A 26,691-nucleotide genomic window follows, 5' to 3' on the forward strand; every position below is an offset into this window, starting at 1 on the left:
CGTAGTTTTAAGACCGCGAAGATACGGAGCTACAGTTAACTACGGATGATAATTACGTAAACAGTAATTGCAGCATTGCATACCTGTGACTTGCAGCTTGGGGAAGTGAAAGCTCGTGGGCACGGCTGGTCCCAAGACGCAGACGCGAGTGCGAGCGAACTCTCGTTAAGTTGCGTGGAGTAGGTGGCATTTAGCAGCCACGCAAACTGCTGGTTCCACGACCTTGCAGCGCTAGATCACGCGAGCATGACTCATTTGTAAAGTCATTCTAGGTGCATCTAAATTATAACCCGCATATGTGGAGAATCCCCACCGAAAGTTTACACGTGTCACATGAGAACAACAACAAACGTATCGCAAATTTAATTTAAGATCTCTGCCCGATAATTCACGATGTTCATGCCAAGGAAAAACACCAGAATATAACTGTAGTGAAATTCTATCAATGACTGAAGGGTGCGAAGAAAGCAGTGCTTCGTAATGTGGGGTTAACATTCGTTTTCAATAAGAGCTTCGGTGCTCGTAATTGCTTCTACATTGTGAAGACTATTCTCATCAAATTAAGCACAACCGGCGATCCAGACAAAGTGAAGACAATGCTGACACCTAGTGAAATGTCTGTGAATCGCAGTTGCCGAAAACCCAAACATTGCAAGGAGTGCAGACTCTTTAGCAACCGATAAAATTGATTAAATGGAAAACACCTGAAACTCGTATCGGTGTTCTTCAGCAGTTCATCGTCTCCATGAAGGTTTTTGTATTTATTGAATCGACACAGTACTCTCAGTCAAGTTGGAGAGATCGTAAAGAGGAGGCAGGCCCTTATAGAGCAGTAGAGAGAGCGAAGATGAGATGCCGTATGCTTTTTAATCACACCTGAATCCTATTGATTAAAAAAAAAATCAGGGGACTGACGTGTTGCGATTCAATCAAAATGAGTCCTTATCATTCATTTAACAATTAAAAACATTATGCTTTCTCTTCTTCTTCACAAACATGTGAATTAACCAAAGTGCATTTGTGAAGAAAAGGTGTAATGCTTGCATTTTCTTTGTAAGTCAAAGTTAAGGATGGACATTAATTGAATTCCTGTCATACTATAAGCAAGTGGCCATTTCCAGAAAGTAAAAAAAAAAAAAACAACAACAACAATATCAATTCTTGCTTTTGAATAGCTCGGGATGTTCTGTTTTGTTTTTTGTTTTTTTTTGCTTTAATTGTAAAAAATGGCAACCAATTCAGACCCAAGAAACCAGGTGTGGTGAATAACCCGTCCAACAAGCTCCTTTAAGTGATCTGTGAACAGTTGCAGTTGATCCCATTTTAGTTTCCCAAAAATGTAGTATTACGTGAGGCGAGAACAGGCAATGCAGCCCACATAATCTCACCATATATTTTAATTGTCCTTTAGCACTGGGGGGGGGGGGGGTTATAACATTCAGTAACAATCCCTACAGTCTTGTTGCTCAAAACACGGTCCTAGAGGGCCGAGAACTGCTGCTTTTCCACTCTCCCTTTACATGAGAGTCAGGTGTGAAGACAGTCTGACCGATCAGTGACACTAATTGTTCACTTAATAACCTGGGCGAAAAGAAACCGGGTCTGGATTTTGATTCCAGGGCCAACCCTGCTCCTGGAGATCTACCTGGAGTCAAACGCTAACAAACGCACTCCACACTGAACAGCTACAGATCTGATTGAATCCTTAGCAGAATCAGGTGCGCCAAATTAGGGTTTAAAATGGAAAGCTACAGGACGGCAGATCTCCAGGAGCAGGGTCAAGCAGCCCTGCCCTATGCAGTGCAATTTGGCCACGTGATTGGGCACACCTCCGTAGCCTGAATAATTGCTTTCAGTTGCTTGTGCGCGAGGTGTTGGTGTCAAGTGGGAGGCCAACGGTCAGAGCTAACTAAAGAGAGACTAATCAGCGTTGCTGTCGTTTCCTCATGCTGCCCTGTGATTGGTCGGCACCTGGCAGCGGTTACTTATAAAGGAGGCTAAGCCCTGCCCCCTCTCTAACTCTGTAAATGCTATTGATGCTGTGCAGGCCTAGCAGTCTTGGCGGATCTGTGAATTGGTGTGCGTGTCTTTCTTGTGTGTGGAAATGGGGCTTACAGAGGGAGTGCTGAGGCTGCTTTCTGGCCTGCTTCTGATTTCTCTCCTGGTGGACTGCGTCCCGGTGCCGCCGGGGAAGCCGCGGAAGGGCCCGGAAGGGGACCGGGTGTCCGAGCCCAGCACCGTCGCCGTGTGGTGCCACGAGTCCGCCGTGGAGATCCGGGTGATGGCCGACCTGTACGGGACGGGTGTCCTGGTCGACGGGGCGGACCTGCGGCTGGGGCGGCACCCGCTGGCCAAGGGCGCCGGACCGGCGGCGAAGTGCGGCGCGGCCGCGGTCTCTGGCGTGGGGGAGGGGGGCGAGTACGTCATCCTCGCCGATCTGACCGACTGCGGGACGGAGCTCGTGGTAAGCGTGAGCGGTCGTACCCCACCGGCCCGGATCGGTCCGTAGGGCGGCTGCGTGGCACCGGTGGGTAAGGAACCGGGCTGGTAAACGAAAGGTCGCAGGTTCGATTCCCCGGTGGGACGCTGCCGTTGTGCCCGTGACCGTGAGGCACTTAACCAGAATTGCTTCAGAACATGCATCCAGCTGTATAAATGGATGCAGTGTAAAATGCTGTGTAATAAGTCGCGTAAGTCGCCCTGGATAAGAGCGTCTGCTAAACGCCTGTAATGTAATGTGACGGGAATCTCTGCTCCCTGTCCGAGGGTCACTGGTTTCTGCAGGCCTTTAATTCCAAATGAACTATTTTGGGTGTTTGGAGATGAGGTGTGGCCAAATTCCAAGCCAATAAAATACTCGAATGAAGACTGAGTACTGGTACATGCCAAAAAAAGCCACTTTTTAATTAATTTTTTTAAAGACTGCAGTGCGAGATCCTCAGTGGCAACATCCCTGTTCCTGGATCTACCATCCTGTAGGTTCTCATTTCAACCCTAATTTAGCACACCTGATTCTGCTAATTAGCAGCTCAACAGGATTTCTAGCTGTTGAATGGGGTGTGTGCTCTGTTAGGGTTGGAGTGAACCTACAGGACGGTCTGTCTCCAAGAGCAGGGTTGGTTACCACTGGTCTGTAGCAAAATGGATCTGCAGAGGTGGAAAGTCCAGGGGTCAAAGTCCTGCCATTTTTTTTTTTTTTTCTTTTGTCTTTTTCCTTCTACCCCTGAAATCAGCCAGCCAATTTCACTAATCACTAACTTTTGGCTGAAGAACAGTGCTAATTTCAGGTGTCTGGGGGAACAAAATACTAGGAAAGTCTTTCTAAATATGGATTTTACAGTGTGATCTGGGGGTGAGTGGTTTGAAAACTTGATGCGGAAACCAGTGGTCTTGACTGCTGTTTGACCATGGACCACTAGTAATACTTTTGTTTGACCTTCTGTAATTTTGGCCTTAATTATAATCGGACGCAAAATGGTTTGGCATTGTTTGTTCATTCTAAACGAAAATGAGTCCACCTCAAATCCACCTCTGCTGTGTTCCCCCCCAGTTCACTGATGACTGGCTGGTCTACAAGAACTCCATATTCTACTCGCCAGCGCCTTCGCCGAACGGCATCATCCGATTGGAGGAAACCGAGATTCCATTCAAGTGCCATTACGGACGGTGAGCATAAAATTCGAAGTACAACTCGCAGGTTGTGGGTTTGAATTCCATTTGGAGTGCTGCCGTTTTACTTAAGCAAGATGATTAACCTGAATTACTTCAGTGAATACCATGCCATACTGTGTGTCTGCAGTAGATTGGTCCAGATTCATTACCGATGTGTGGTAGCTCAATCTTTGGTTCATGAACCTCACTGGTGTTAACCCTTTAAAGTAAGATCACAAATGTCATTGGAATGTTCTTAACTGAACATTCTAAACGCTGATGTGATTATCATTACTGGTGCTTGAAAGCAATGGAGTTCTAGAACACAGCTTCTGGTATCCCATAATTCCTTTCTCTCCCAGCATGCAGTGTTTTTTCCAATCGATGACCCTAGTTTCTGCTTGTGCCCAGGCAGTACAGTGTGGACAGTAACAGTCTGGTTCCTACGTGGATCCCCTTCATTTCCACGCAGTCTGCTGAGGACGCGTTTTACTTCTCTCTCAGACTCCTGACGGGTAGGCCTTGCCACGCCCATGTACTGACTTTAAAGTGCAACTTCAAAAAGATCCTGAGGTCTATCGAAATATAATCTGACCGCACATATGGAATATAATCCTGTATATGCCCTGTTGTGCATGAGTACATTGACTTGTGTATAAGCTCTACATTGTACCTTCTGTACAAGAGTAATTCTTACAAGTTTAGTCAGCATGTTTTCCCCCTCTGTACTTTGTGTGGGCAACACAATCTTTCTGTATTGTGCCATTGCTTTCCATGGTGTAATTGAATTGTGCAGCTAAACGTAATGAGGGTGAGTGATGTGCTTGGGTGGCTCTCTGGCTCGTTGCAGAAGACTGGCGTTCTGAGAGGGCCACCAACGTCTACTTCCTCGGCGAGGTCATCCATCTGGAGGCCTCGGTCGTCCAGGGCAACCACGTGCCCCTCCGCGTCTTCGTGGACACCTGCATAGCCACCCTGGTGCCTGATGTGAACTCTGACCCCAGATACGCCTTCATTGAGAATGGGTGGGTGAGGGGGGGGGGCGGGGGGAGAACAGTCCGTCTTGAAGCTCAATCCAGGGGTGGGCCAGGAAGGCAGTATTGGTTTCTGAACGTCTTGCCAGCTTAATTGCTCAACCCTAAAGGTGGTCCTCCGATGCCCCCCAACTCCTCCTCCAGGTGCTTCACTGATGCCAGGGTGACGGGGTCTCGCTCCTGTTTCTTTCCCAGAAACCATGACAACAACCTGCACATCCAGCTGGAGGCGTTCAGGTTTTTCCAACACTCCAGGGACTCAGTTAAGTGGATGTTGGGGGGGGGGAAAGCACATTATGCAGATGAAGTGGTATTGTGAAGAGAGGGGAATTGACAGGTCCCTGCCCTCCCCCTCCCTCCCTCCCTCCCTCCCTCCCTCCGTTTTCCACAGGTGGACTATTACACCTTTAATTTGTAATGCCTAGTTCAATCGTGTCATGGAGGGTGGAGAGCATGCAGGCTTTCATTCCAACCAGTCACTACGTCTGCTGATTTCACCAACTGACACCTTCAACTAGAGAACTAATAAAATCAGCAGGTGTAGAGACTGGAATTGCATCCTTGGTCCTCCATGGCATAACTGGGCACCCTTAGCCTAGGTGGTCAGTCAACATGAGTCTATTGTGGCATCATTTTTGACCCTACCAGCCCTGGTCTAGAAGTGCTTTCTCATTCATATTAATGAAGTCTGTTTGACATTTGCTTGGGAAGTTTCCTTCCCTGACATCTTAAGCTTGCAGGCTTTCATGAGGCATTTCAGAATGGGTTGGGATGGCAATTTTTTGTACTTGAGATAATTTGTCTGCATGAATATTCATGTAAACGCTCATTAAAATTTGTTTTGGTTTCAACATGTTTTTTGGTCTCCACGAAATTCCCAGACTACAGGCCTGACTTAAAAAAAAAAAAAAAAAAAAAAAAAAATTCCAGACTGCTCTCTGCTGTGTTTCCTCCCACCCTGGGGGAGGTATCCTCCCAAGCCAGGCTCTACAGTCATCTCACTGCCTGGCTGCACCCTGCAGGTCTTCATCACCTGTCTCCTGAAGGCTGAGCCAGTGGCCCTCGGTGGAGCGTCCTCAAACCGGGCTTGCTCTTACGCTGACGGAAGGTGGGCGTGTTTTTTAATCACGCCATTTAATCTTGTGCTTTTTTTTTGGATTTTAATCCGGAAATTTCCGCCTTTTTTTTTTTTTTTTTTCTTGCCAGGTGGACGGCCGTGGACGGGAACGACCAGGCGTGCGGCAGGTGTGAAGGTCCCCGCGGTTTCTCCACCGGCCAGAAAACCCCGGAAATCGGGGTGTGGAAGAGGGGGGCGAAGGCCGAGGCAGGGGCAGGCGGCAGAGCTGCGACTGAACCTCCCGCTGGTGCTTCTGGTACGGGGATTCCTTTCAAAATGCTGTAGAACAGTCATTTCTACTGCGAAAAACCATGATGATGGCGCACTTGCACTAAGATTCCACGCTAGTTGAACATTGATTTTATTTCTCCACTGGGTGTTCTGCGGTGCACATTTTTCAATCTGCGTCCCGCATGATCCAGGCACTGCGGGTAGGTAGATGTTTAGCAACAATACATTTTTTTTTTTTTTGCACTTTGAGGGGGAAATAGAAGTTGGAGCACCACAAAGTACTGACCTTTTGGTTTGGGCTTCATAGTAAATTGATGTTTTTCTGTGCACTTCCAGCAAGTTCTGTAATCTCAGCGTCCATGTGTGGTTTCAAACTAATCTCTCTTCCAGTCTCTGCTTGCTCCTAATGCATTTAGTAACTCATTATGCATATGCTGTTACTTACCAATGCGGAAATTCAATTCCTGTCTGACCACAGCTCGGGCATCCAGCTCCACCTCTGCACAAAGGCATGGAGATAAGGACATTGCGCCACAGCAGATGATGCAATAAGTAATGAATTGACATGCGTGCTGAAATTTTTGGATTTTGCCGTTCTGTTTCACAGCTTTGGAAAAGTCCGTGACCATCGGCCCCCTGATCTTTCGTAAGCCCGAGCAAGTCGATGCGCCCGAGGTCCTTGCAGCTGAGCATTCAGGCACTTCTGTGGACACCCCAGCCGTTATGGCCACGGCAGGCAGTGCAGTGGACCCTCCAGCTGTCGCAACTGATTCAGGCACTGTGGTGGACACCCCTAAGGTGCTTCCGGTCGAGCAGGGGAATGCTTCGGTGGAGGAGGCCTCGAATAATGACTCCACACTTCCTTTGACTGGGCGATCTGCAAGTACTGCTCACTCCCCACCGGTCCATTCCCTCGAAGCAGGCACCGATGTGGACCCCTTGGCTGCGTCAACAGAGACGGAGGACACCTTGAGCACCTCCGTCCTGGCGATGGAGCAGGTGGAGAACTTGGACGACCTCAAGGCCGAGGAGGCGGAGGCTCGAGTGGGCCCACTTGAGGTGGACACCCTGGTGGATGAAGATGAACTGGAAGGGAGTGTGGGGGGAGTGTGGGATTAGTACTGGGTTGAGTACCTGGCCCATGCGTGCGCTTATTCACGTGAAACTTCAGTACCCGAAGATCCTTGGCTGAAAATTGTCAATTTATAGGCCAAGTCACTTGGGGACTCTGGATATGATCCATCTACATGAACAAATGTAAAAAGGGGTAAATAAAAGGCTACCTTTTAAAACTGGTCAAGTTTTCCTTTTGTGTCTGAATGGGGGGGAGAGTATTGGGCTGCTTGAGTTGCCTGTAAAGGTATCTAGTGTTCACATTTCAAAGGCGGTTGTATGGGGACAGTGATCTACTGATGTATCTAGCTGTATGACATCACAGAGGTTGGGGCTTCAGTGGTACTTTTCTCCTCAGTTGCCATAGGGCAGGGCTGATCCATTTCAGGGTTTTGTGAACATTTGCCAACATTTAATTAGCCCAATCGTATCTTGATCTGACGTGTGTGTGTGTGTGTGTGTATAAGCACCAGCTACAGCCGCAAACTGCAAGTGTATCCTAGAGATTTCACCGAGCTCAAGCGCAGGAGTGAAGCAGCGTAGTTTATAGAAAAACTATTGGGAAAATGATATCTATGGTAATCGGGTGGAACAAAAACCAGCACGCAGATTGGCCCTCCAGGACCGGAGTTGTGCCATAGGGCTTGGGTGTTAATTTTTTTTTTTTTTTTCTCTGCCATAAACATCCATATTTTGAGGCATGCATGCCTTCAGCTAACCTAAGCTTGCGACGTCCCGGAAGTAAGCCTGTACTGCACATGCTGAAGGCGTTCACATTGGAGCTCCAATTAAAAGTGAATGGGGAATATCAGACTAATGTAACTAGTGTTTCTATGGGGATTTTGGCCAAGCCCAATGCAAGTAAATACCCTTGTGGCAATAAGCACCGGTAACGTTTTGTCAGTCACTGGATCTTAACCCTAGGTTAGTTCGTCGCAAAGCAAATTGAGGTCAGGCATCTAAAACGAATCTTCAGACGTTCAAAACTTTGCTTTCAAAATCCTCAGCCTAGCCAAAATCTATCAAAAGGTGCATCTGGTTAGACCGTTCTTGACCAGCACGGAGCCGTTCAATGTATAAAAAGGGGTTTTGGGTGCAACCATCACTGCGAATAGCTGCCTGAATGCAGAATCCAATTTGGCTGTTTCTGTACTGGAGGTGGGCAGTGTCACTCAGAAACATAACACTAAACTTATTAAGCACGCTGGGCCTCTCAGTGTTTATGGCCTAATGAGATAATCACATTTGCCTTATTGTACATCCTCCCTTTTATGAGAAATGATTAAGATCAACTTGTACATGCCATTCGGAATTGTGATGGGTTGGGGGAGAGGAGTATTGATGTTCAATCTCTTCAGTTTATTTTGGTAAATTAAATCTTGCTGTAAGAGTAGACTAATAAAATTGCATAACTCAATGCTGCCAACCCTGTTCCTGGATATTTTCCATCCTGGAGTTCCTCCCCCTTCACCCCTAACTGACACACCTGATTACTAATTGGCAAGGAATTCTCATTAGATTCAACTAATTCGAGGAGGTCTCTAGCTGTTGAATGAGGTGCACTTTCTTAGGGCTGGAATGAACCTACAGGATGGTGGATCATCCAGGAACAGGGATGGGCAGCCCTGACATGCCTGATGCCAAGAAAAGGGGGTGTGTGTGGCTTCAGGGCAATTGGAATATGGGACCGCGTTGATAGGAGCAGGTAGAACGGTAAGTTCGGCGTTTTAATACCAGGGAGAGAATCTTGAGGGGCCGGAAACAAAGAAACCATTGCTTCGCGTCGGGATACCGCCATTGGCTCACTCCGAGTCCCTGCTGGTCACCTGACGGCATATCGATTTCATGATTTGTTCCACTTGTTTTTTGTACGACCAATGAGAGAGCGTATTGACGTTTTCATGCGCCACTGGAACACACCCCAACCCCCCGCCCCCATAAAAAAATTGTTGAAGTCACACTGCAGTGGGGGAAAAAAACGCTTCTGTTTAACGGTGTGAAGTTGCGCGGATGCGTTTAAACAGTGAACAGGGGCAGCAAGCATTTTAAAGTAGTCCGTAATCGGTGCACTTGAAGGGCAACGAAGTAATTGATTGGCCAACAGTGGTTTAAAGAGCAGGCCCAGAAATGCCTTCATTTATTATTCACACATAGTTGTTTTATTGTTGTTTATGAAGTCCGCTTTATGATGTCCGACTCACGAGGAAATTGGACATGTACCCATGGCTTAAAAGCATCGATTCTAATCCGAAAAGTTTCATGCGAAAAACTCTCCGCAATTCCCAGACTGGACCGCCCTTGACCCCGTCACAAATGGAGATGCGGACGCATTAAAAGGCACATTAAAAACCACGATCAATGAGTCATGCATCTTTCATCTCAAAGATTTATTATCGCCTTCCAACTTGTGGTCACTCACTCTCTCCGTCTCGCGCACGGAGAGAGACTGTTACTCAGAAACGGTTAGCTTCTAGCACGGCCCGATATATAAAATATATTGGGACCCCCCAATAAATTCTGTAACTAATTCAAATATTTACACCACGTATCCTTAGCCCCAATCGGGCTTCGGCCCGGGAAAAAGTGTTGCTTTTAGCATTATTTAAATTTAATCTTGCATATAGCCTACTTTTTTTTTTTTACTGAGATTGCCTGCTTCACAATACCTTCACAGTTGCCTCCCCCCATCTGCGCCTCTGACTGTGAAGGTATTGTGAAGCAGGCAATCTCAGTAAAAAAAAAGTAGGCTATATACAAGATTAAATTTAAATAATTGTCGTTGAAAAGAAACGAAATGCTATGTTGCGAAGTGTCGAACGTGATGAGCAAAAAGCATGCCTAGATGTGTTACACGTTTCTCCCGACCATGCCCCTAATGTTTTCCTCGTGCAGTGACGTAGAAATCAACAAGCATCATCACAGCTCACTCTGCAACGCAGGCCCCCCTCCCTCCCAGAGCTTCATTTCTTTCTGCGACCAACTAAACTAGCTCAAATAAACTTCATCCTTCGTGATTAAGAAAATAGAGCGAAACGAGAATGCTTTAAAAAATAAGTTGGAAAAATCGGCTATACGCCTGTCACGGAACAGAAAAAAAGAATGCTTCATCTGTCACGGCACTCAGCGTCGCGGTTAACTTTTCTGACAGTGTTTGTGATTTCCGTCAGCCGGGCGCTGCGAAATTGCGGAGGCATTCAGTGCCGGGAGGACCAGCGATGCTGCGCGCCGGGTAACAGCACCGCCGTCACTGCTGGCTGTTGCCAGGTCCAGCTGCATACCTTCTTCGACAATCTGGACTGGATAACGCGCAAACTCTCCGGGATTCTGATCCTGCTGCTGCTGTTCGCCATGGGCTACTTCATCCAGCGCATCGTCTGCCCGAGACCCCGCCGCCAGAGCGACGGGGAGCCGGAGCCAACTTTCCTGGGCGGAGGCGCCACGACGTCCCAGGACAACCTGCTCGCAAGCGTCACGCGGCACAGCCTCGAGGACATCGCCTCGCCGGTGCCGCTGCCGGCGTACGAGGAGGTGAAAGACTTGCCCACGTACGAGGAGACCATGCAGGAGGCGCGCGGACTTCGCCCGGTGCCGGCACCAGTGTCGGGACGCCCTCGTGTTCCACTTCAGCCTTGCCTCCATCCGCTCCCCACATCTCGAACACTCCTTGGATAAACATAGCGTGAGCTATTTAAGTGTTTATTTTGTCCTGAATGTGAAATGTCAAGCCAACTGACCTTTTTAGCAGCCATAGGTTTTCTCCGTTGTAAATCATGTTACATGGTTAGCAAAACTATTTTGTCAGTCTTGGTAACTTTATGGTGTTCTATTTTCCATGCAAATGGTCATCTTGATTCCGTAGAAATACACCCTGAGAAGAAAGCGGCACATAATTGTGATCTGTTTAGGCCTATGTGACGTTGCAATTAATTTGAACTCGAATACTGATTCTTTGTGTTAAATTTTACTTATCTATTTAAACTTCATGTCGTGCGGCAAAATATTCATTAATTAAACGTGTTTTGTAATAAATAATAATAAATAAATAAAAACACTGTGAAGTTACCTTCCTTTTACGTGGAATGAGTGAGGGATAAGTTAGAGCGGTGACCACGCGCTGCTGCAGTATGCGAATTAACTTGTTTCAGTTATTCCGCTGTTTAGAAATACCACTATGTAAGGAAAGTCGAAGTGACATTTATTAGGCCGGATGTAACATCAAAAATTACACTGCGACAATTATACAAATAGCAGCTCTATTTCTAAAATGTGGATAAACGATATAGTTAAAAGTAATGCTTCATGTACATATTCGATTTTTATTACCAAGATTAATATATTACCAGGATATTTACCTTTGTATTCATGCAGTCCAATTTAACCACAAGTGTGTCGTAAGTACGCGCCTTTCTTTTGCATGGCCTAGCTTTTTCCCCCATTCCTAAGCACGTCGTGCTCAGAAAATGGCGAGTTCGCGGGCGGTGTTGAGATCAACGATCCACGAACAATGGAGACGAGTACAGCAATAGTATACAAGCGGTTTGCGCCAAGAACACTTTACGCACGCGCACACACACACAGAACAAGGTAATGCACTGGCCTGTGCAACTGTGCACATTTAGCCTACATTTAGGGGCAAATTTAAAGAGGAACAAAGAGTGGGGAAAACCGATAATTATCTGTCCCCACTGTATAATTTAATAAAACTGCTGCAAGCTAATACAGTCAGGCTGGGAGTCGCCAGACGGGACTGATGCGTTTATAAACCGATTACTATCTTTCCATTCATCAGCCGTGGAGAATCCAGCATATGAACTGGGTTGAGGGAGGAAAGGCTCTCAAATTCAGTCAGTAATTGCATGTGTTCTGCAGTACAATCAATGTACAGACCAGTGCTTTGTATGTTCCTACAAATAATTTCCCATACGATATACAATATGTACATTTCAGTGGTTTGAATATATGTGTATATATATATTGGACTAACTGCCCTATTGGCAAAATTCAAATATGTCTTTGCATACTTAGCATTTAGTGTCAGTGAGGTATCCAGGACATTTTGGTGTTTTTGTGTTTGGCCACCTGTTTGTTCCCAAATGTTTAGAGCCAAGTGATAGCCAATGACATTTTTAAAGGTGTCCAACCAATTTTTCCATTTGATGCTGCTGACAAACATGTTAAAAATGCAGTGAAGCATAGGCCACACAGGCTAAAATGACTGACAACGCCCTCAGCAATGCGTTACTTTGAACTAAAGAATCCATTTTAATGAGGATGATGCGAAGTGTTATAGAACAAAGCTATAACATTACCTGTGCATTTCTTTGTTTGCTTTTAACTAACCGAAGAAGTACTCTGCACTGTACTGAAAACTTATTTTTTTACAACAGAGTAATCAAACTGGAAAATATTTTTTTGTGGGTCCTGGGCTTTTCATACGGTCAGTGAAAACGGTTGCGGAATTAAAACCATATAGATACCCAACGCACCATCATCTATGTCACGTGTATATTTATTAGGTCCCAACGTAGAACCAGCAAGACAGGCTCCCGGGCATGTGCCTCAGATTTTCGGACTTATTTTGGCAGTTTGAAAAAAAAAAAAAAATAATAAATAAAGAAAAACAAAGTGGTTTTCCTTTAGCTTCAGAACAATAGGAACCAACTATCCTGACCAATCCCAGCTGCTTCCAGGCAGTCAAGGCTCTTCAGCAGTTTAAATAACTGTCATCATTCAAACCCGGGGATTTTATTCACACACCCGTTTGCCTTGGGAATCCCATAAGACATTAAACGGGGTGGGGCACTGCATTAAAAAGCAGAAAAAGACTGATTAAGTGCACTGCCACGTACACACAGCATTGAGAACCATGGCTGTATACATGTTTGTCAGTGCCAGACAGACGGAACACAGGAAACAAAGAGAAAGAGGCACGGTTGGGATTCAGTATTTATTTCTCTTGAGGGACAACCCTACCTGTTTCCCAACAGATTCTGGGAGTCGTACATATCTAGGTTAAGTTTCTTTTCTTTTTTTTTTTTTTTTAAACCACAAGGCCCTGACATGGAATGTTGCAAATAGTCCCAACTAAGTCCCCAAACAAAAAGGTCACCTCCACCAACTCCAGCCCAATTCAAAAAGGTGTTACAAAATTCCTTTAAAAAAAAAAAAAAAAAAAAAAAAAAAAACGGTTTAAATGAAAACCATCAGAAATTCCTCACTATGACCGGGGAGAAACACTTTACTCACAGTAAGGTACTCGGGTGCACACTGGACAGCGTCACAGAAAGGTCCAGGTGTGGAGAGCGGGACAGTGGGCCAGGTAAAGCGGGGCGCGTGGGGACGGGCACTTTGTTACGCAAGCACTGAAAACATAAAAGTCAAAAAATAATAAGAACAGAAATAAAAAATAAATCGCTAGAAAGGTCAAACGGGACAAGCAGCGGGACGTTTGCAGGCCCCGCCCCACGGAGCGAGCGTTTTGGGTTTGCGCCTCTCTTTCGGGCAGCGGGGGGGGGGACGTCCTGCTTTCTTCCTTCCTTCCTTTCCGGCGCGATCGTGCGTTTCGGGGATGAGTTTTCCTTCTCGGACACCCACTGCGTCTGTCTGTCTGTGGTCCGGACGGCAGGCTGGGGGTGGGGACAGGGCGGGGGCTGCTGGAGGTAAGCCCCGCCCCTTCAGCAGAGTTCAGCCAATCAGAAGGGGTACCCCGCCCCTTCCCTTCCCTACCCTGCCCTGAGCTCAGGGGTTCCTCAAAGCCATGATACTGTTCTTCCTCAGCTTTTCGACTTCAATTTCACCAGCCGAGCTTCCGTTGTTTACGTTATTTCCTCTGCACAACCAGCGGAAGCATCCGGAAACTCCGCAGTCTCCCGGAATGCCTCTCAGCAATATTCAGTGGACGTGGTTATCTTTAAATTCAGCAGCACAAAAACTAGTCACTCTGTTACGCTTCAGTGTAGATTTTTAAAAAAAAAGGAAAAAAAAAAAAAAAAAGGGGCAGTCACACTCTGACGTTAACAGCTTACACCGTTTCTAGATGTGACGGTTCTTACGCAGTCATGTTCTACTGGTACGGTGCAGATTGTGTTTTTTTCCTTTTAATGAATTAAAAAAAAAAAAAAAAAAAAAAAGAATAATTATTCCCCCAATACTAAACCTCTTGCGCTCACACTTGCTTGCATTCCCAGCTTCCGAACCCATCCTTGCCTGGGACGGCCCGGTGCTGCCTCCAGCTCCGTCTCCCATGGCAACGGCTTCACGAAATCCTCCGGGGTGTCGGGGGCGACCGCGGAGCCCGCCGGCCGACATCCTCCCTCACCCTCACTCATTCACTCATTCGCTCTCTCTCTCTCTCTCGCTCTTTCTCTCTCTCTCGCTCTCTCTATCCCTCTCCCCAAGTTTTTGCCTACAACGACCGGACGCTCCAGCACTGAGGGGTCGAGTCTAGAAACGGAACCCTTCTGTCGGCAAGTTGGCGGAAGAGTCGAACCCGTACATCCCCTCCGGAACGGTCTCGGGCGCCAAGCTGGAGTCTTCGTCGATCTAAGCGAAGAAAAGAAAGCTTTGTCACAATACGAGGACGAGACAGAACCAAGCGAAACAGTCTCTCTTGTGTTCAGTGTTGGTCATTTCCTGTTCTCGAATGGTTCTCTTCAGAGAGCTCTGTATCAATTTTTTTTTTAGAGAGCGTGGTCTGAGACTATTGTGGCATTTTTAGAGAACGTAGTCAGACTATTGTGGCATTTTTAGAGAGCATAGTCAGACTATTGTGGCATTTTTTTGGAGAGCATAGTCAGACTATTGTGGCATTTTTTTAGAGAGCATAGTCAGACTATTTTGGCATTTTTTTAGAGAGCATAGTCAGACTATTGTGGCATTTTGTAGAGAACATATTATGTGACCACTGCGGCATTTTTAGAGCATAGCCTGAGACTACTGTGCATTTTGTAGACAGAATAGTCAGAGACCACAGTGTCATTTTTCAGAGAGAATAGTCTGAGACTACTGTGGCATTTTTCAGAGAGAATAGTCTGAGACTACTGTGGCATTGACGAACAGAGGAAACGACAGTACTGCCGACGGGACTTACGTCATCGGTGGAGAAGAACTGATCAATTATTTCGTAGGACAGCTTGTAGATTTCTTCATTTTCGTGATTCTGTAACTGTTCAATTTTTTCCAAACCTGTGTGAGAGAGAGAGAGAGCGAGAGAGAGAGAGTGAGAGATAGAGCGAGAGAGAGAGAAGGAGTGAGAGATAGAGAGAGAGAGAGAGAGAGAGAACATTTTCAGCTTTGTTCCAGCACATTTACTTTTTCCAGTTCCTGTCATAGAACTATTGGCCTTGTTCCAGTAAGCGCACCTGCGATCTGTTAAGAACAAAGTGCAAGTGCGGCTGCCATGTTGTCTGTCACAGGTGCTTCCTGGTCCACAGGCATGCAAAACAACCAGTACATGGCATGGTAGCAACTGTTGGCTAACACGCAAAACCAATCCCCCAAGGACCAAGGGCAAATGGGTATTTCCACACGCCGCTTGACCAGGCTTTTGGGAGCCAATCACAGAGCGGGGGGGGGGCCTTACCGCCACACTCCTCGATGATCCCGGCGACAGTGTCCGCCTCCTGGTCGGCCATTTTGAGCATGCTCCTGAGCCCGTCCAGCACCACCTGCACCACCTGGGAGTCTCGCACCGTCAGCAGGTTGCAGAAGGGCGGGATCACCTGCTGCTGGACCAGGTGCGCCACCTACAGGACGAGGAACGTAACAGCGCGCGAGGCACACGCGTTATCGCGGGTCACTGCAGAAGGTAACGGAAACACTGAGCGCAGCGCAAGCTGTACTGGCAGGGGAGGGGGTTCCCAAAATGTCTGAGCCCCCACCCCACCTAACGAAGAAACACCACTGCAAATTAAAAGGCTGCCTTACATTTTGTTGGCGTTGAGCATAAACTTCACGTCTGCGGAAATAAAATTACCAGAAACGGCAAAAACAAAAACAAAAAAAACAAACAAACTTACCTGCTCCTTTTTCCCACTTATGGTCAGGTTACTGATGGCCCAAGCCGCTTCCTTCTGTGTCCCGAAATCCCCCTGGTGGCCAGCAGCAAAATTACAGCGTGAATGCTAGCCATCAAACACACGCTAAACCGAACACGTGCAGGAGAGTGCAGTACGAGAGGGACAGCAGATGAGAGGGGGAAAGACAGAGGAGAGGGATGAGTAGGGGACTGAGAGAGTGACTGACAGAGTGAGTGAGAGAGAGAGACAGTGAGAGAGAGACAGAGCGCACCTTGTCCAGCAGGTGAATGATCATGGGCACCAGGCCGGCGTCGATCACCGCCTGCACCTGCTGTGGATTGCCGGCAGTGATGTTGGACAGGAACCACACGGCCTCCTGCAACGGGAAAACCGCCACCGTCAGCGCCCCGTCTCCACGGCAACAGCCCACTCACCCCCCTTCTCTCATTCCACGAGTAACCAATCAGACCGCTTACACCGAACACGCTCTGCGGAGCAAGCTCCAGTTAAAGATGCTCACTTACTCACACAATCAAGTTTGATGCATGCAGCTTGTACAGCCACTGACCGTGTGCAACCCTGCTTACATCACAAAGGCCCTGCACAACCCTGCTTACATCACAAAGGCCCTGCACAAGCCTGCTTACATCACAAAGGCCCTGCACAACCCTGCTTACATCACAAAGGCCCTGCACAACCCTGCTTACATCACAAATGCCCTGTACAACCCTGCTTACATCAGAAAGGCCCTGCACAACCCTGTTTACATCATAAAGGCCCTGCACAACCCTGCTTACATCACAAAGGCCCTGTAAAACCTGCTTACATCACAAAGGCCCTGTAAAACCTGCTTACATCACAGAGGCTGTGTACAACCTGCTTACATCACAAAGGCCCTGTACAACCTGCTTACATCACAAAGGCCCTGTACAACCTGCTTACATCACAAAGGCCCTGCACAACCCTGCTTACATCACAAAGGCCCTGTAAAACATGCTTACATCACAGAGGCCATGCACAACCCTGCTTACATCACAAAGGCCCTGCACAACCCTGCTTACATCACAAATGCCCTGTACAAGCAAGATGAGAGCCAGCCCCAGGTACCTTATTGATCTTCTCCTTGGGGTGCGTGAGCAGGTTTGAGAAGTGGGACAGGGCGTCGCAGTTCAGAACCTCCTGGGTCTGCTCGTCCGTGCCAGTCACGATGTTCCCCACCGCCCTCAGAGCCGCCGTCTACCGACACACAATCAGCCAATCAGCGGATCAGTACCGGCTAAAAGGGCTTACGTCATCGTCAGTCAGTATTTAAACTGCTCATTTGAAACTGCCACATGACGTGCCATTACAGCCCACTGAACGCTGCTCTTATGACATATGCTTCTGCACCGTGCCTCCATGGTCCTGTAAATCAATATGGATAAGAGCACGCTCTGGGATAAATAAGAGCGTGTGAACTCCTCGTCCCACCTGAACTTTGACCTCCTGGTGGTCGAGGAGGGGCACCAGGTGAGGGATGATTCCCGAGTCGATGACCATCTGGATCTGATCGTTCCCGGCGTCCGTGAGGTAGGACAGCGCCCAGACGGTGTCCACCAGGATCTGAAACAGGACGTCACGCAAACAGGAAGCTGTCACGGCTGGCCCAGCGACGGCTCTATGGATGGCGCCCACACACGATTTGGTGATGCCGTCGCATGTAGCAATTTGCCAGTGCGAACCATTAAAAATAAATAAATAAATAAATTGACTGGTCGGCTGGTAAAATTTAGAGGACCGTCTCCAGCTAATGGGTACTTTAATCCTCGCTGTCCAACAGCATTAGATTCAGGCCCTCACATCACCAAGTGGTCAACAGGAAGACACACAAGGAGAGGAAAAGGAAGATAAAACAGAACATCCCCTGACCCGTGCTGCCCCCCCCACCCCCACCCCCACCCCCACCCCCACCCCATCCCCCCACAAAGAATTTTCTTTTTTAACCCTTTAAGGTGTAAGATCACAAACATGCGATTAGAATGTTCTTTTGCAGATGTGACTACCACCGCTGGTAACTGAAAGCAACGGAGTTTCTAGGACGGCCACATTCCAGAAAAATTACTCTTCAGAGAGTCAACGGTGAAGAAACTGGGCAAGAAGATCAGCATCCCTGCAAAAAACCGCTCTCATCTCTCCCCATACTGACTGCAGTCGACTGGCTGTAGTACGCAGTTGGATCACGTCGCATCACCACAGATCAGGTGACCCGGGTTTACCTGTCATCCCAGCACCACCAGCACTAAACGGTTTCAGCACTCACATTCACGTCTGTATGGTGAATCAGAAGCACTAAACGGTTTCAGCACTCACGTTCACGTCTGTATGGTGAATCAGAAGCACTAAACGGTTTCAGCACTCACGTTCACGTCTGTATGGTGAATCAGAAGCACTAAACGGTTTCAGCACTCACGTTCACGTCTGTATGGTGAATCAGAAGCACTAAACGGTTTCAACACTCACATTCACGTCTGTATGGTGAATCAGAAGCACTAAACGGTTTCAGCACTCACATTCACGTCTGTATGGTGAATCAGAAGCACCTAGGTTCAGCACTCACATTCAACGTCTGTATGGTGAATCAGAAGCATCAGCAGTTTCAGCACTCACATTCAGTCTGTATGGTGAATCAGAAGCACTAAACGGTTCAACACTCAATTCAGTCGTATGGTGAATCAGAAGCACTAAACGGTTTCAGCACTCACGTTCACGTCTGGTGAATCAGAAGCACTAAACGGTTTCAGCACTCACGTTCACGTCTGTATGGTGAATCAGAAGCACTAAACGGTTTCAGCACTCACATTCACGTCTGTATGGTGAATCAGAACACACAGGGCTGGGAGGATCTGCGGGAGAGAGAGACAGATGCAGGCGCTTACAAGACAGCTAAACTACAGAACAGGGTTATATAAGACTGAGACAGGAGCATCAGTCAATGTTGCGTAGCTCTTTGCCTTAATCTTAGAGATTTAATATACAGGAAGCATATGTAAACAAAATAGTAACACTTCATAATATGGGCAAATACACATATAACTGCTCTTTTAGCATACACACACATACATGGATACACACAAACAACGTATATGTGTGCGTGTATAAATAAATAAATAAATAAACACTGATGTGAAATGTATCTTTTTTTTTTTTTAAAGCCACATATTTACATTGCATTGCAGCATATTCCGTTCCCCTAAAGGACGGACGGACGGACGGACAGGGGAACAGACACACAGACAGCAGGTGGGCGGTACCTCCCGGACGGTCTCCAGAGGAGGGGGCGGGTCCTTGTGGCGGCACAGGTTGACCATGACCCAGGTCACGTTGCGGAGGAAGGTGATGGGGACGGTCGGTCGGATGAAGGCCAGCAGGGGCTTGACCACGCCCAGGCTGATGACGTAATCCCTGCAGCGGGGGCCGTCACCTGGGGGGGGGGAGGGGCAGGGCAGGGGTCAAAGGGCAATCAGACGTCCATGCTTTACAGCAGGGTGCAAAAATCTGCTCTCCCGGGGGGCCACAGTGTCTGCAAGCTTTTACCATTTTCCTTTTGATCAGCAGACAATTTAGGCTTTAAAAACCTACATTCTGTGGACCCTATAGCCAAGGGCTGCCCAACCCCGTACCAGGAGACCTACCAGCCTGTGGGTTCTCATTTGAATCCTAATTTGGCACAAATGAGATCTCTAGCTGTTGAATGAGGTGTGCTTTGTTAGGGCTGGAATGAAGACCTACAGGATGATAGATCTCCAGGAACAGATTTAAGCGGCTATAGCCAATTAGTGATTTAATTTAAGTACTGGCTGCAGGAGAATTATCTGACTGAAGCACTTGTTCCTACACTCCTACACTGTACCCCCCCCCCACACTATGGCAAAATTATTAATAATTCCCATAAGCACTGCAAAAGTTGTTTTAGAACAGTTAAAACTCTTATTTAGCATTGGGAGTTTTGCTGCGTCATGCAGGGATTCTCACAGGGTGAGTAAGCGGTTGCTCACCGATGATGTTGCCTAGCGCCCACACGGCCTGCTCACACACGTTCTGGTGTGGGGAGAGCAGCAGACTCAGGAACATGGGCACAGCATCTGCGAAGAGACAGGGAGCATATACCACCTTCATCATCAGTACAGAGAACGGGAGCACATACCACCTTCATTATCACTACAGAGACAGGGAGCATATACCACCTTCATTATCACTATGGAGACAGGGAGCATATACCACCTTCATCATCAGTACAGAGAACGGGAGCATATACCACCTTCATTATCACTATGGAGACAGGGAGCATATACCACCTTCATTATCACTACAGAGACAGGGAGCATATAGCACCTTCATTATCACATTATCATCCAGAGAAAGGACATATGCCACCATTATTTCTGGGGTTGCGGCATATACCAGTCTTCAGTGATGAGACCATATACCAGGGCTCATATTATTGCTATTTACAGGCAGTAAGGCGAGAGCCGGTTCATTGTCAGTGAGCAGGGTGGTAGGAATGACACAGCCACTAGGGGGCAGCGCTGGGTCAATGCCAGTGAGCAGGGTGGTAGGAATGACACAGCCACTAGGGGGCAGTGCTGGGTCAATGCCAGTGAGAAGGGTGGTAGGAATGACACAGCCACTAGGGGGCAGTGCTGGGTGAGTGCCAGTGAGAAGGGTGGTAGGAATGACACAGCCACTAGGGGGCAGTGCTGGGTGAGTGCCAGTGAGAAGGGTGGTAGGAATGACACAGCCACTAGGGGGCAGTGCTGGGTGAGTGCCAGTGAGAAGGGTGGTAGGAATGACACAGCCACTAGGGGGCAGTGCTGGGTCAATGCCAGTGAGAAGGGTGGTAGGAATGACACAGCCACTAGGGGGCAGTGCTGGGTGAGTGCCAGTGAGAAGGGTGGTAGGAATGACACAGCCACTAGGGGCAGTGCTGGGTTGAGTGCCAGTGAGAAGGCTGGTAGGAATGACTGCCACTAGGGGCAGTGCTGGTGTGAGTGCCAGTGAGAAGGGTGGAGGAAGACACAGCACTGAGGGGGCAGTGCTGGGTGAGTGCCAGGAGAAGGGTGGTAGGAGTGACACAGCCACTAGGGGACAGTGTGGGTGAGGCCAGTGAGAAGGGGGGTAGGAATGACACAAGCAGAGGGGGCAGTGCGGGTGAGAGCCAGGAGAAGGGGTGGTAGGAATAGACACACGCCACTAGGGCAGTGCTTAGTGAGTGCCATAGAAGTGTAGGAAGACACAGCCACTAGGGGGCAGTGGGGGGTTTGGTACATACTGCACTGCACCACTGCCTGGGTCTGCTCCGAGGTGCCAGACGCGATGTTGGTCAGAGCCCAGGCCGCTTCAAACTGAAGAGGAGGGCTGCAGAGAGAGAGAGAGAGAGGGAGAGGGAGGGGGAGAGAGAGAAGAGAGGTAGAGGGAGAGAGAAAGAGAGGGAGGGGGAGAGAGAGCAGAGAGGCAGAGAGAAAGAGAGGGAGGGAGGGGGGGAGAGAGAGAGAAAGAGAGGGAGGGAGGGAGAGAGAAAGAGGGAGAGAGAGAGGGAGAGGGACAGGGAGAGAGGGAGGGAGAGGGGAGAGGGAGAGAGAGAGAGAGAGTGGGAGGAGAGTGAGAGAGAACTAAAAAAAACACAGACGCAGGCACGCACACAGACACACTTCCCTTATTTTCACAGCTTCACAATAGATCTAACTGAGTTTTTTTTTTTTTTTAAAGCATAATAAGGAAAAGTAGTGGCCAGGTTGAGTAATGGGCAAGGTTACAGCAACAACACTTACTTGTCAACCCTGTCCAGGCAGTTCACCAACGCGGGCAAAATTCCTGACTTGATCAAATCATCAATGGGAGGGTTGCGGTCACTGGACAACAGCTTCCTGAAAGCAGACGGAAAGAAGTGAGAAAAGTCAAAGCCAAACACAAACACTAGAGGGCCTGCTACACAAAACAAACAAACTCAAACACAACCAAGCCAACGGACCCTCAACCTGAGACTCACAAGATATCTATTTATAGAACGCTGCTCAGAATATTTAGCCTTCAGGGCGGAAATGTGGCAACACACCCACAAAGCAGCCCAGATGTCTGGGTCTGGACATCTATGATGGGGGGGGGGGGGTGGCTTTTACCTGGCAGCCTGCACGGCACACAGCTGAACTCCCTGGTCATCACTGGTTGCATTCTGGAATACAGGAGGAACAGGGCTTTGAGCGTGTCAACACGGAAGGAAAACTTCCCAAAGTGAGGCTCACAGACCCAACCACTCCCATTCCCAGACTGCTCGACAATCCTTCGCTCCAATCAGAAACCTCATCGCTGAATCAGGACCGATCAGGAACTGCCAAGTATGCCCTGCTTGGTTAATACCACACACGTTTTTGCAGGTCTTCTCATTGTTTTTGCACAGAAGCATATCCTGCAAGCCTTGAGCCTAATCCTGGTGATAGAAAGGTTTCTTTAACTATCCTTCCATCAAGTGTGCTTCAGCACCACCTCCGCTGAACACTGTAAACTTCATAGGCACGTTAAAAAAAACAAACAAATATGTATATTTAACTTACCTGTACTATTGCTTCTAAAGAGGTACTCTGCTGCAAAAAAACAAAAACAAAAAAACAACATAATTAAATTGAACAAAAGGGCTAAAATTTTATTTCATCAAAATATTGGAAAATGTTCAACTGCATGCATAAAATGTCCAACAGGCTGAAAGACAAACTTGGAAGGAGCTTGGAACACAAAAAATAATTTTTTTACTTTAAGCACATTCATTTTTGTGCGTCATCTCACAGAAACAGGAAATGGCAGCATGCGTTTGGGCAAGCTGCCCGAGAACTTCTCTGTTTGTTCCCTGAAGGTTCCTGCTAGCATGCAGCCGCCCTAACGGCACACTGGCGGGAAGCGGGCGATTACCCCTTGGAGGTCCCCGTCAACGTCGGAGTCGTCGCAGCCACCTTCCTGCGGAACATTTCTTCTTTTCAGGAGGTGCTCATCCCTCTTGTTCTAGGGAGGGGGAGGGGGAGAGGGGGAGAGAGAGAGAGAGCGAGAGAGAGAGAGCACAAAATCAGCTAACTCTGGAGGGGGGTATCCCAGTCAAAGATTAAAGATTTACAGGAGTGCTGCCCAAACATGTTCCTGGAGATCTACTGTCCTCTGTATGCTTTCCATTTCAACCCCAAATTGGCACACCTGATTCTAAAAACTAGCAGCTCAGCGAGATCTCTAGCTGTTGAATGGGGTATAATTTGTTAGGGCTGGAGTGCAAAACCCCTAAAGGACGGCAGAACTCCAGGAACAGTGTTGGGCAGCCCTGCATCACAGAGACATCTGAGCATCAGTGAGAGGTAATCTCAATTCACCAGGCCTGAACCCTCCACACCCCTCCAACTTGTTCACAAGCAGGTCTTACCACCTGCCAGTGCTCAATTAACCCTGTTTAAATTGTAAAAATCATCTGCTGTGAGGAGAAGTGCACGATTTAGGGTCCCTGGACGGCTGCAGTGTCTGCAGGTAATTGTAGTTTCCTTTCAATCAGCTCCCAATTAAGGCCCACTTAATCACTGGAGGTAAAACACACCAAAGCCCAGCAGGCCCTGCGGCCCTCCAGGGCTGGATTCTGATATCGGTTAGTCCATTCAGAAAATCTGAAGTCATGAGACCCTCGATCAGAGCACAGCCACCAGTCAGGCAAACTGACCCAGACAGTCAATATCAGGATCTCAAGCATTTTTGTTCTTGTTGTCATTATTATTATTGTTAGAATGAAGGCAAGGCAGAGTTCAGCATGTCAAGCGTATTAAAACGTACCTTTCGGATTTCCACAACCACATCGTTCCTCTGCCTTCTCATGGTCTGAAAAGGGTAAAAAAAGAGAAAAAAAAAAGTGTTTTTTTTTTTTCACATCACAGTGCGGCATAAATGCAAACACCACATCCATCGCGAGGTTAGCAGAGCAAGTCCTACAACAATATTTGGAGGTGGGGGGAAAGGATCCCTCTCGTCCACAAAAGTTTAATGGAAACTGGGACAAAGGACAAAGGCCGGATGTTGACAAATATGCCGATTATACGCAGTTTTGAACAGGACAGACCCTGAAACTTGTGACAAAAAAAGAACAGTAGCGCATTATAGCCACTGTGTTGCCGAACATGAAACCTAAATCGGAAATCTATTTGAAACAGCGAGCACCGTATTTAAGATGAAACGCTTTGGTGAACATGTCGGAGTCATTAGGTCGTATAAAGAAAATACTTTAAATGGGAACACATTCGTGGGTAAATAATCCGCGGACCAACAACGCAGGGACTGACGCACCGGCCGGGCGGGGCAGATCAAAGGTCAAGATAAGGAATGTTCGCGCGCTCCTTATTAACTTTATACACGGCGCATAGACACATATTTAAAACAACGATGTAAGGAAACATAAACCAGAAAATACAGCAGTGTATGCGCGATAGACACGTGTAATGTAGTTAGCATACTACCGCTACCCCTTCTGACATTAAACATAGCATTGTTTGCTAGTTAGAGGAGCAAATGTGCTTTCGTTTGCAAATCTGGCATGGTAGTTAGTATAGGTGTAATAACGTAGCCAGTCAAAACAGTTCACCCTTAGCTAGACCAGCTACCCGTATGACAGCATATCTAGTTTAGCTAGTAGTAGGCCAACTAGTAGTAAAAGCGACACGTGCAGGCCAGTTAGCAAGCTAGCTCGTCAGATAGCTTGAATATGGGAGCACGACTCGGTGCAGCCAGCAGCCTCAGAACTAACAGCTAACGGTAATGCTGAGTAGCCAGTGCTAGCTAATACTTTACATAAATCGATATTTAACCTTAACCAGGTTGATAATGTTAGCTGCTCTTGACAGCTTGGATGAGTGCTCTACTGCTAACGGCTTCCTAGATTAGCGTTTTATCCATTGAGATGAATTGTAGTGTTACTGTGGTCTGATCTCGCCTGCCATTGCGTATGACAAAGTCAACGATTGCGAAATAAAGAGGATCGGTTAATTTGTGATCATATAACCTCCCTTCACGCAGCAAAACACGCTTGACTTCAGAGAGGACGCAAAAATACAGGCTATCGTATAAAAGATCAGCCTATTCACTAGCTCGCTACCCAGAGCCTGGCTAGTATCGTAGCATAAAAGAAAAACGCAGCAAAACACAATTTCACCTCCAGATCCCGACCCTTGTTTTTGAAATTCTTTATCCGCTGATTATCTTGTTTCTCGTCGTCGGCCATTTTCCAAAAATGCAGAAGCTTTTGAATGTGAAAATATCAGCGCTGTCTGTGCTTTTTCCGTTCCTTTCTTTTTAGCTTTAAGTTCGGACTTTTGCTAGTTTCTGCCCCGTGGTATTCTGGGAACGACGCCGGTACTAAGGACGGCCCCGCTCGACCAGAAGCCGGCGTTCAAGATTTCACCCGATGCACCGACACAGGACCAGCGAACTCCAAACAAATCCTGAACTTAACCACTCAGAAGACAACGGTGAAGCTGATCTGAGGTCAGTTGCTCACCAACAACCCACGCCTACACCATGTCAGGGGGGAGAAAACCTTATCGATGACTGGATGACAAGCCAGTAGAGGAGGGGATATTTTATCGCGGCCACGCCTTATGGATGTAGCCTTACCGTTATTGTTTATATTTTGTTGTATGACCTTGTAGGCTGCGATTTTTTAAAACCGGACCACCCTGGTGCAATTAATACTATGTTACAATGTCCGTGTGGCAAGTTTCGCTGGAATAGATTGATTTCCTTTTTCCCTTTACTCCTGCGGGTCACATGACGTACCCGGTATGGTTGTGCAAGCCAGCCATACAGAATATACAGAAACACAAGTCTACTATCCTCCCTGTTAGTAATTACAACGCGTTGAAACCGTTCATACATAGTAGGTTATACACGTATTTATTCTGATTTGAAAAAAAAAGTGAAGCATCCCTTTAAGTCCAACAGTGCGCACTGAGGTGGCTGATTTAAAAAAAATGTGTCAGTAAAGAATTGCAGTTTTATCCCCCATTATTAGGGCTCAGCATCAGGGAGCGTATCTATGTTCCCGGGGGCCTTAGTTCTACTGCCCCTTGACGACACATTGTGAACAATTTTTCACAATTTCTTGGAAAATGTTATTATTATTGAGGACTTCCGCACATAGCTAAGCCATTTGTTTGCTGATAGACCTAGCTGACATCGTTTTCTGGAGTAAGACAGAAAATCACTGATTTACTGTCACTGTCTCTATCTACTGAACACAGATAAGATTTCATGTAGAGCTGGGGAACATCGGACCCTGGGAACATAGGACCCTTTGTCATGTTCCCATTATGTGCCATATAAATCTGGGGAACATAGAACCCTGGGAACATAGAACCCTTTGTCATGTTCCCATTATGTGCCATATAAATCTGGGGAACATAGAACCCTGGGAACGTAGGAATGACCCCCAGCATCAGAACCCAAGCGCTTTGTTTTGAACTGTGTAAAACCAGCATGT

The 26,691-nt window shown here is 47.4% G+C and overlaps 2 protein-coding genes across 3 annotated transcripts; one reads left to right on the forward strand and one right to left on the reverse strand.

The window, feature by feature from the left end:
* The first annotated feature begins 1,763 nt into the window (after positions 1-1,763).
* On the forward strand, positions 1,764-7,328 carry LOC135258190 (zona pellucida sperm-binding protein 3-like). Its single transcript, XM_064341488.1, has 8 exons — positions 1,764-2,464; positions 3,551-3,666; positions 4,063-4,166; positions 4,502-4,676; positions 4,830-4,947; positions 5,708-5,793; positions 5,892-6,058; positions 6,641-7,328. Exons 1-8 carry the CDS (start codon positions 2,105-2,107, stop codon positions 7,150-7,152), a joined length of 1,638 nt encoding a protein of 545 aa, XP_064197558.1. The 5' UTR covers positions 1,764-2,104; the 3' UTR covers positions 7,153-7,328.
* Positions 7,329-13,079: 5,751 nt separating this feature from the next.
* On the reverse strand, positions 13,080-25,678 carry LOC135258191 (importin subunit alpha-3-like). Of its 2 annotated transcripts, none has more exons than XM_064341490.1 (17): positions 25,366-25,678; positions 23,997-24,041; positions 23,103-23,192; positions 22,751-22,777; positions 22,319-22,371; positions 21,971-22,066; positions 21,472-21,557; positions 20,198-20,284; positions 19,454-19,623; positions 19,001-19,045; positions 17,634-17,765; positions 17,271-17,399; positions 16,435-16,539; positions 16,164-16,235; positions 15,728-15,890; positions 15,236-15,330; positions 13,080-14,688 (listed from the first exon to the last, which is right to left on the reverse strand). In XM_064341490.1, exons 1-17 carry the CDS (start codon positions 25,432-25,434, stop codon positions 14,590-14,592), a joined length of 1,563 nt encoding a protein of 520 aa, XP_064197560.1. In that variant the 5' UTR covers positions 25,435-25,678; the 3' UTR covers positions 13,080-14,589. The 2 variants fall into 2 exon arrangements, with proteins under 2 accessions (XP_064197560.1, XP_064197559.1); XM_064341489.1 differs by having other exon boundaries at positions 22,751-22,780; positions 25,366-25,677.
* Between the last annotated feature and the right edge of the window lie 1,013 nt (positions 25,679-26,691).

The sequence above is a fragment of the Anguilla rostrata genome, chromosome 6, assembly GCF_018555375.3.
Source record: "Anguilla rostrata isolate EN2019 chromosome 6, ASM1855537v3, whole genome shotgun sequence".
NCBI lineage: Eukaryota > Metazoa > Chordata > Actinopteri > Anguilliformes > Anguillidae > Anguilla > Anguilla rostrata.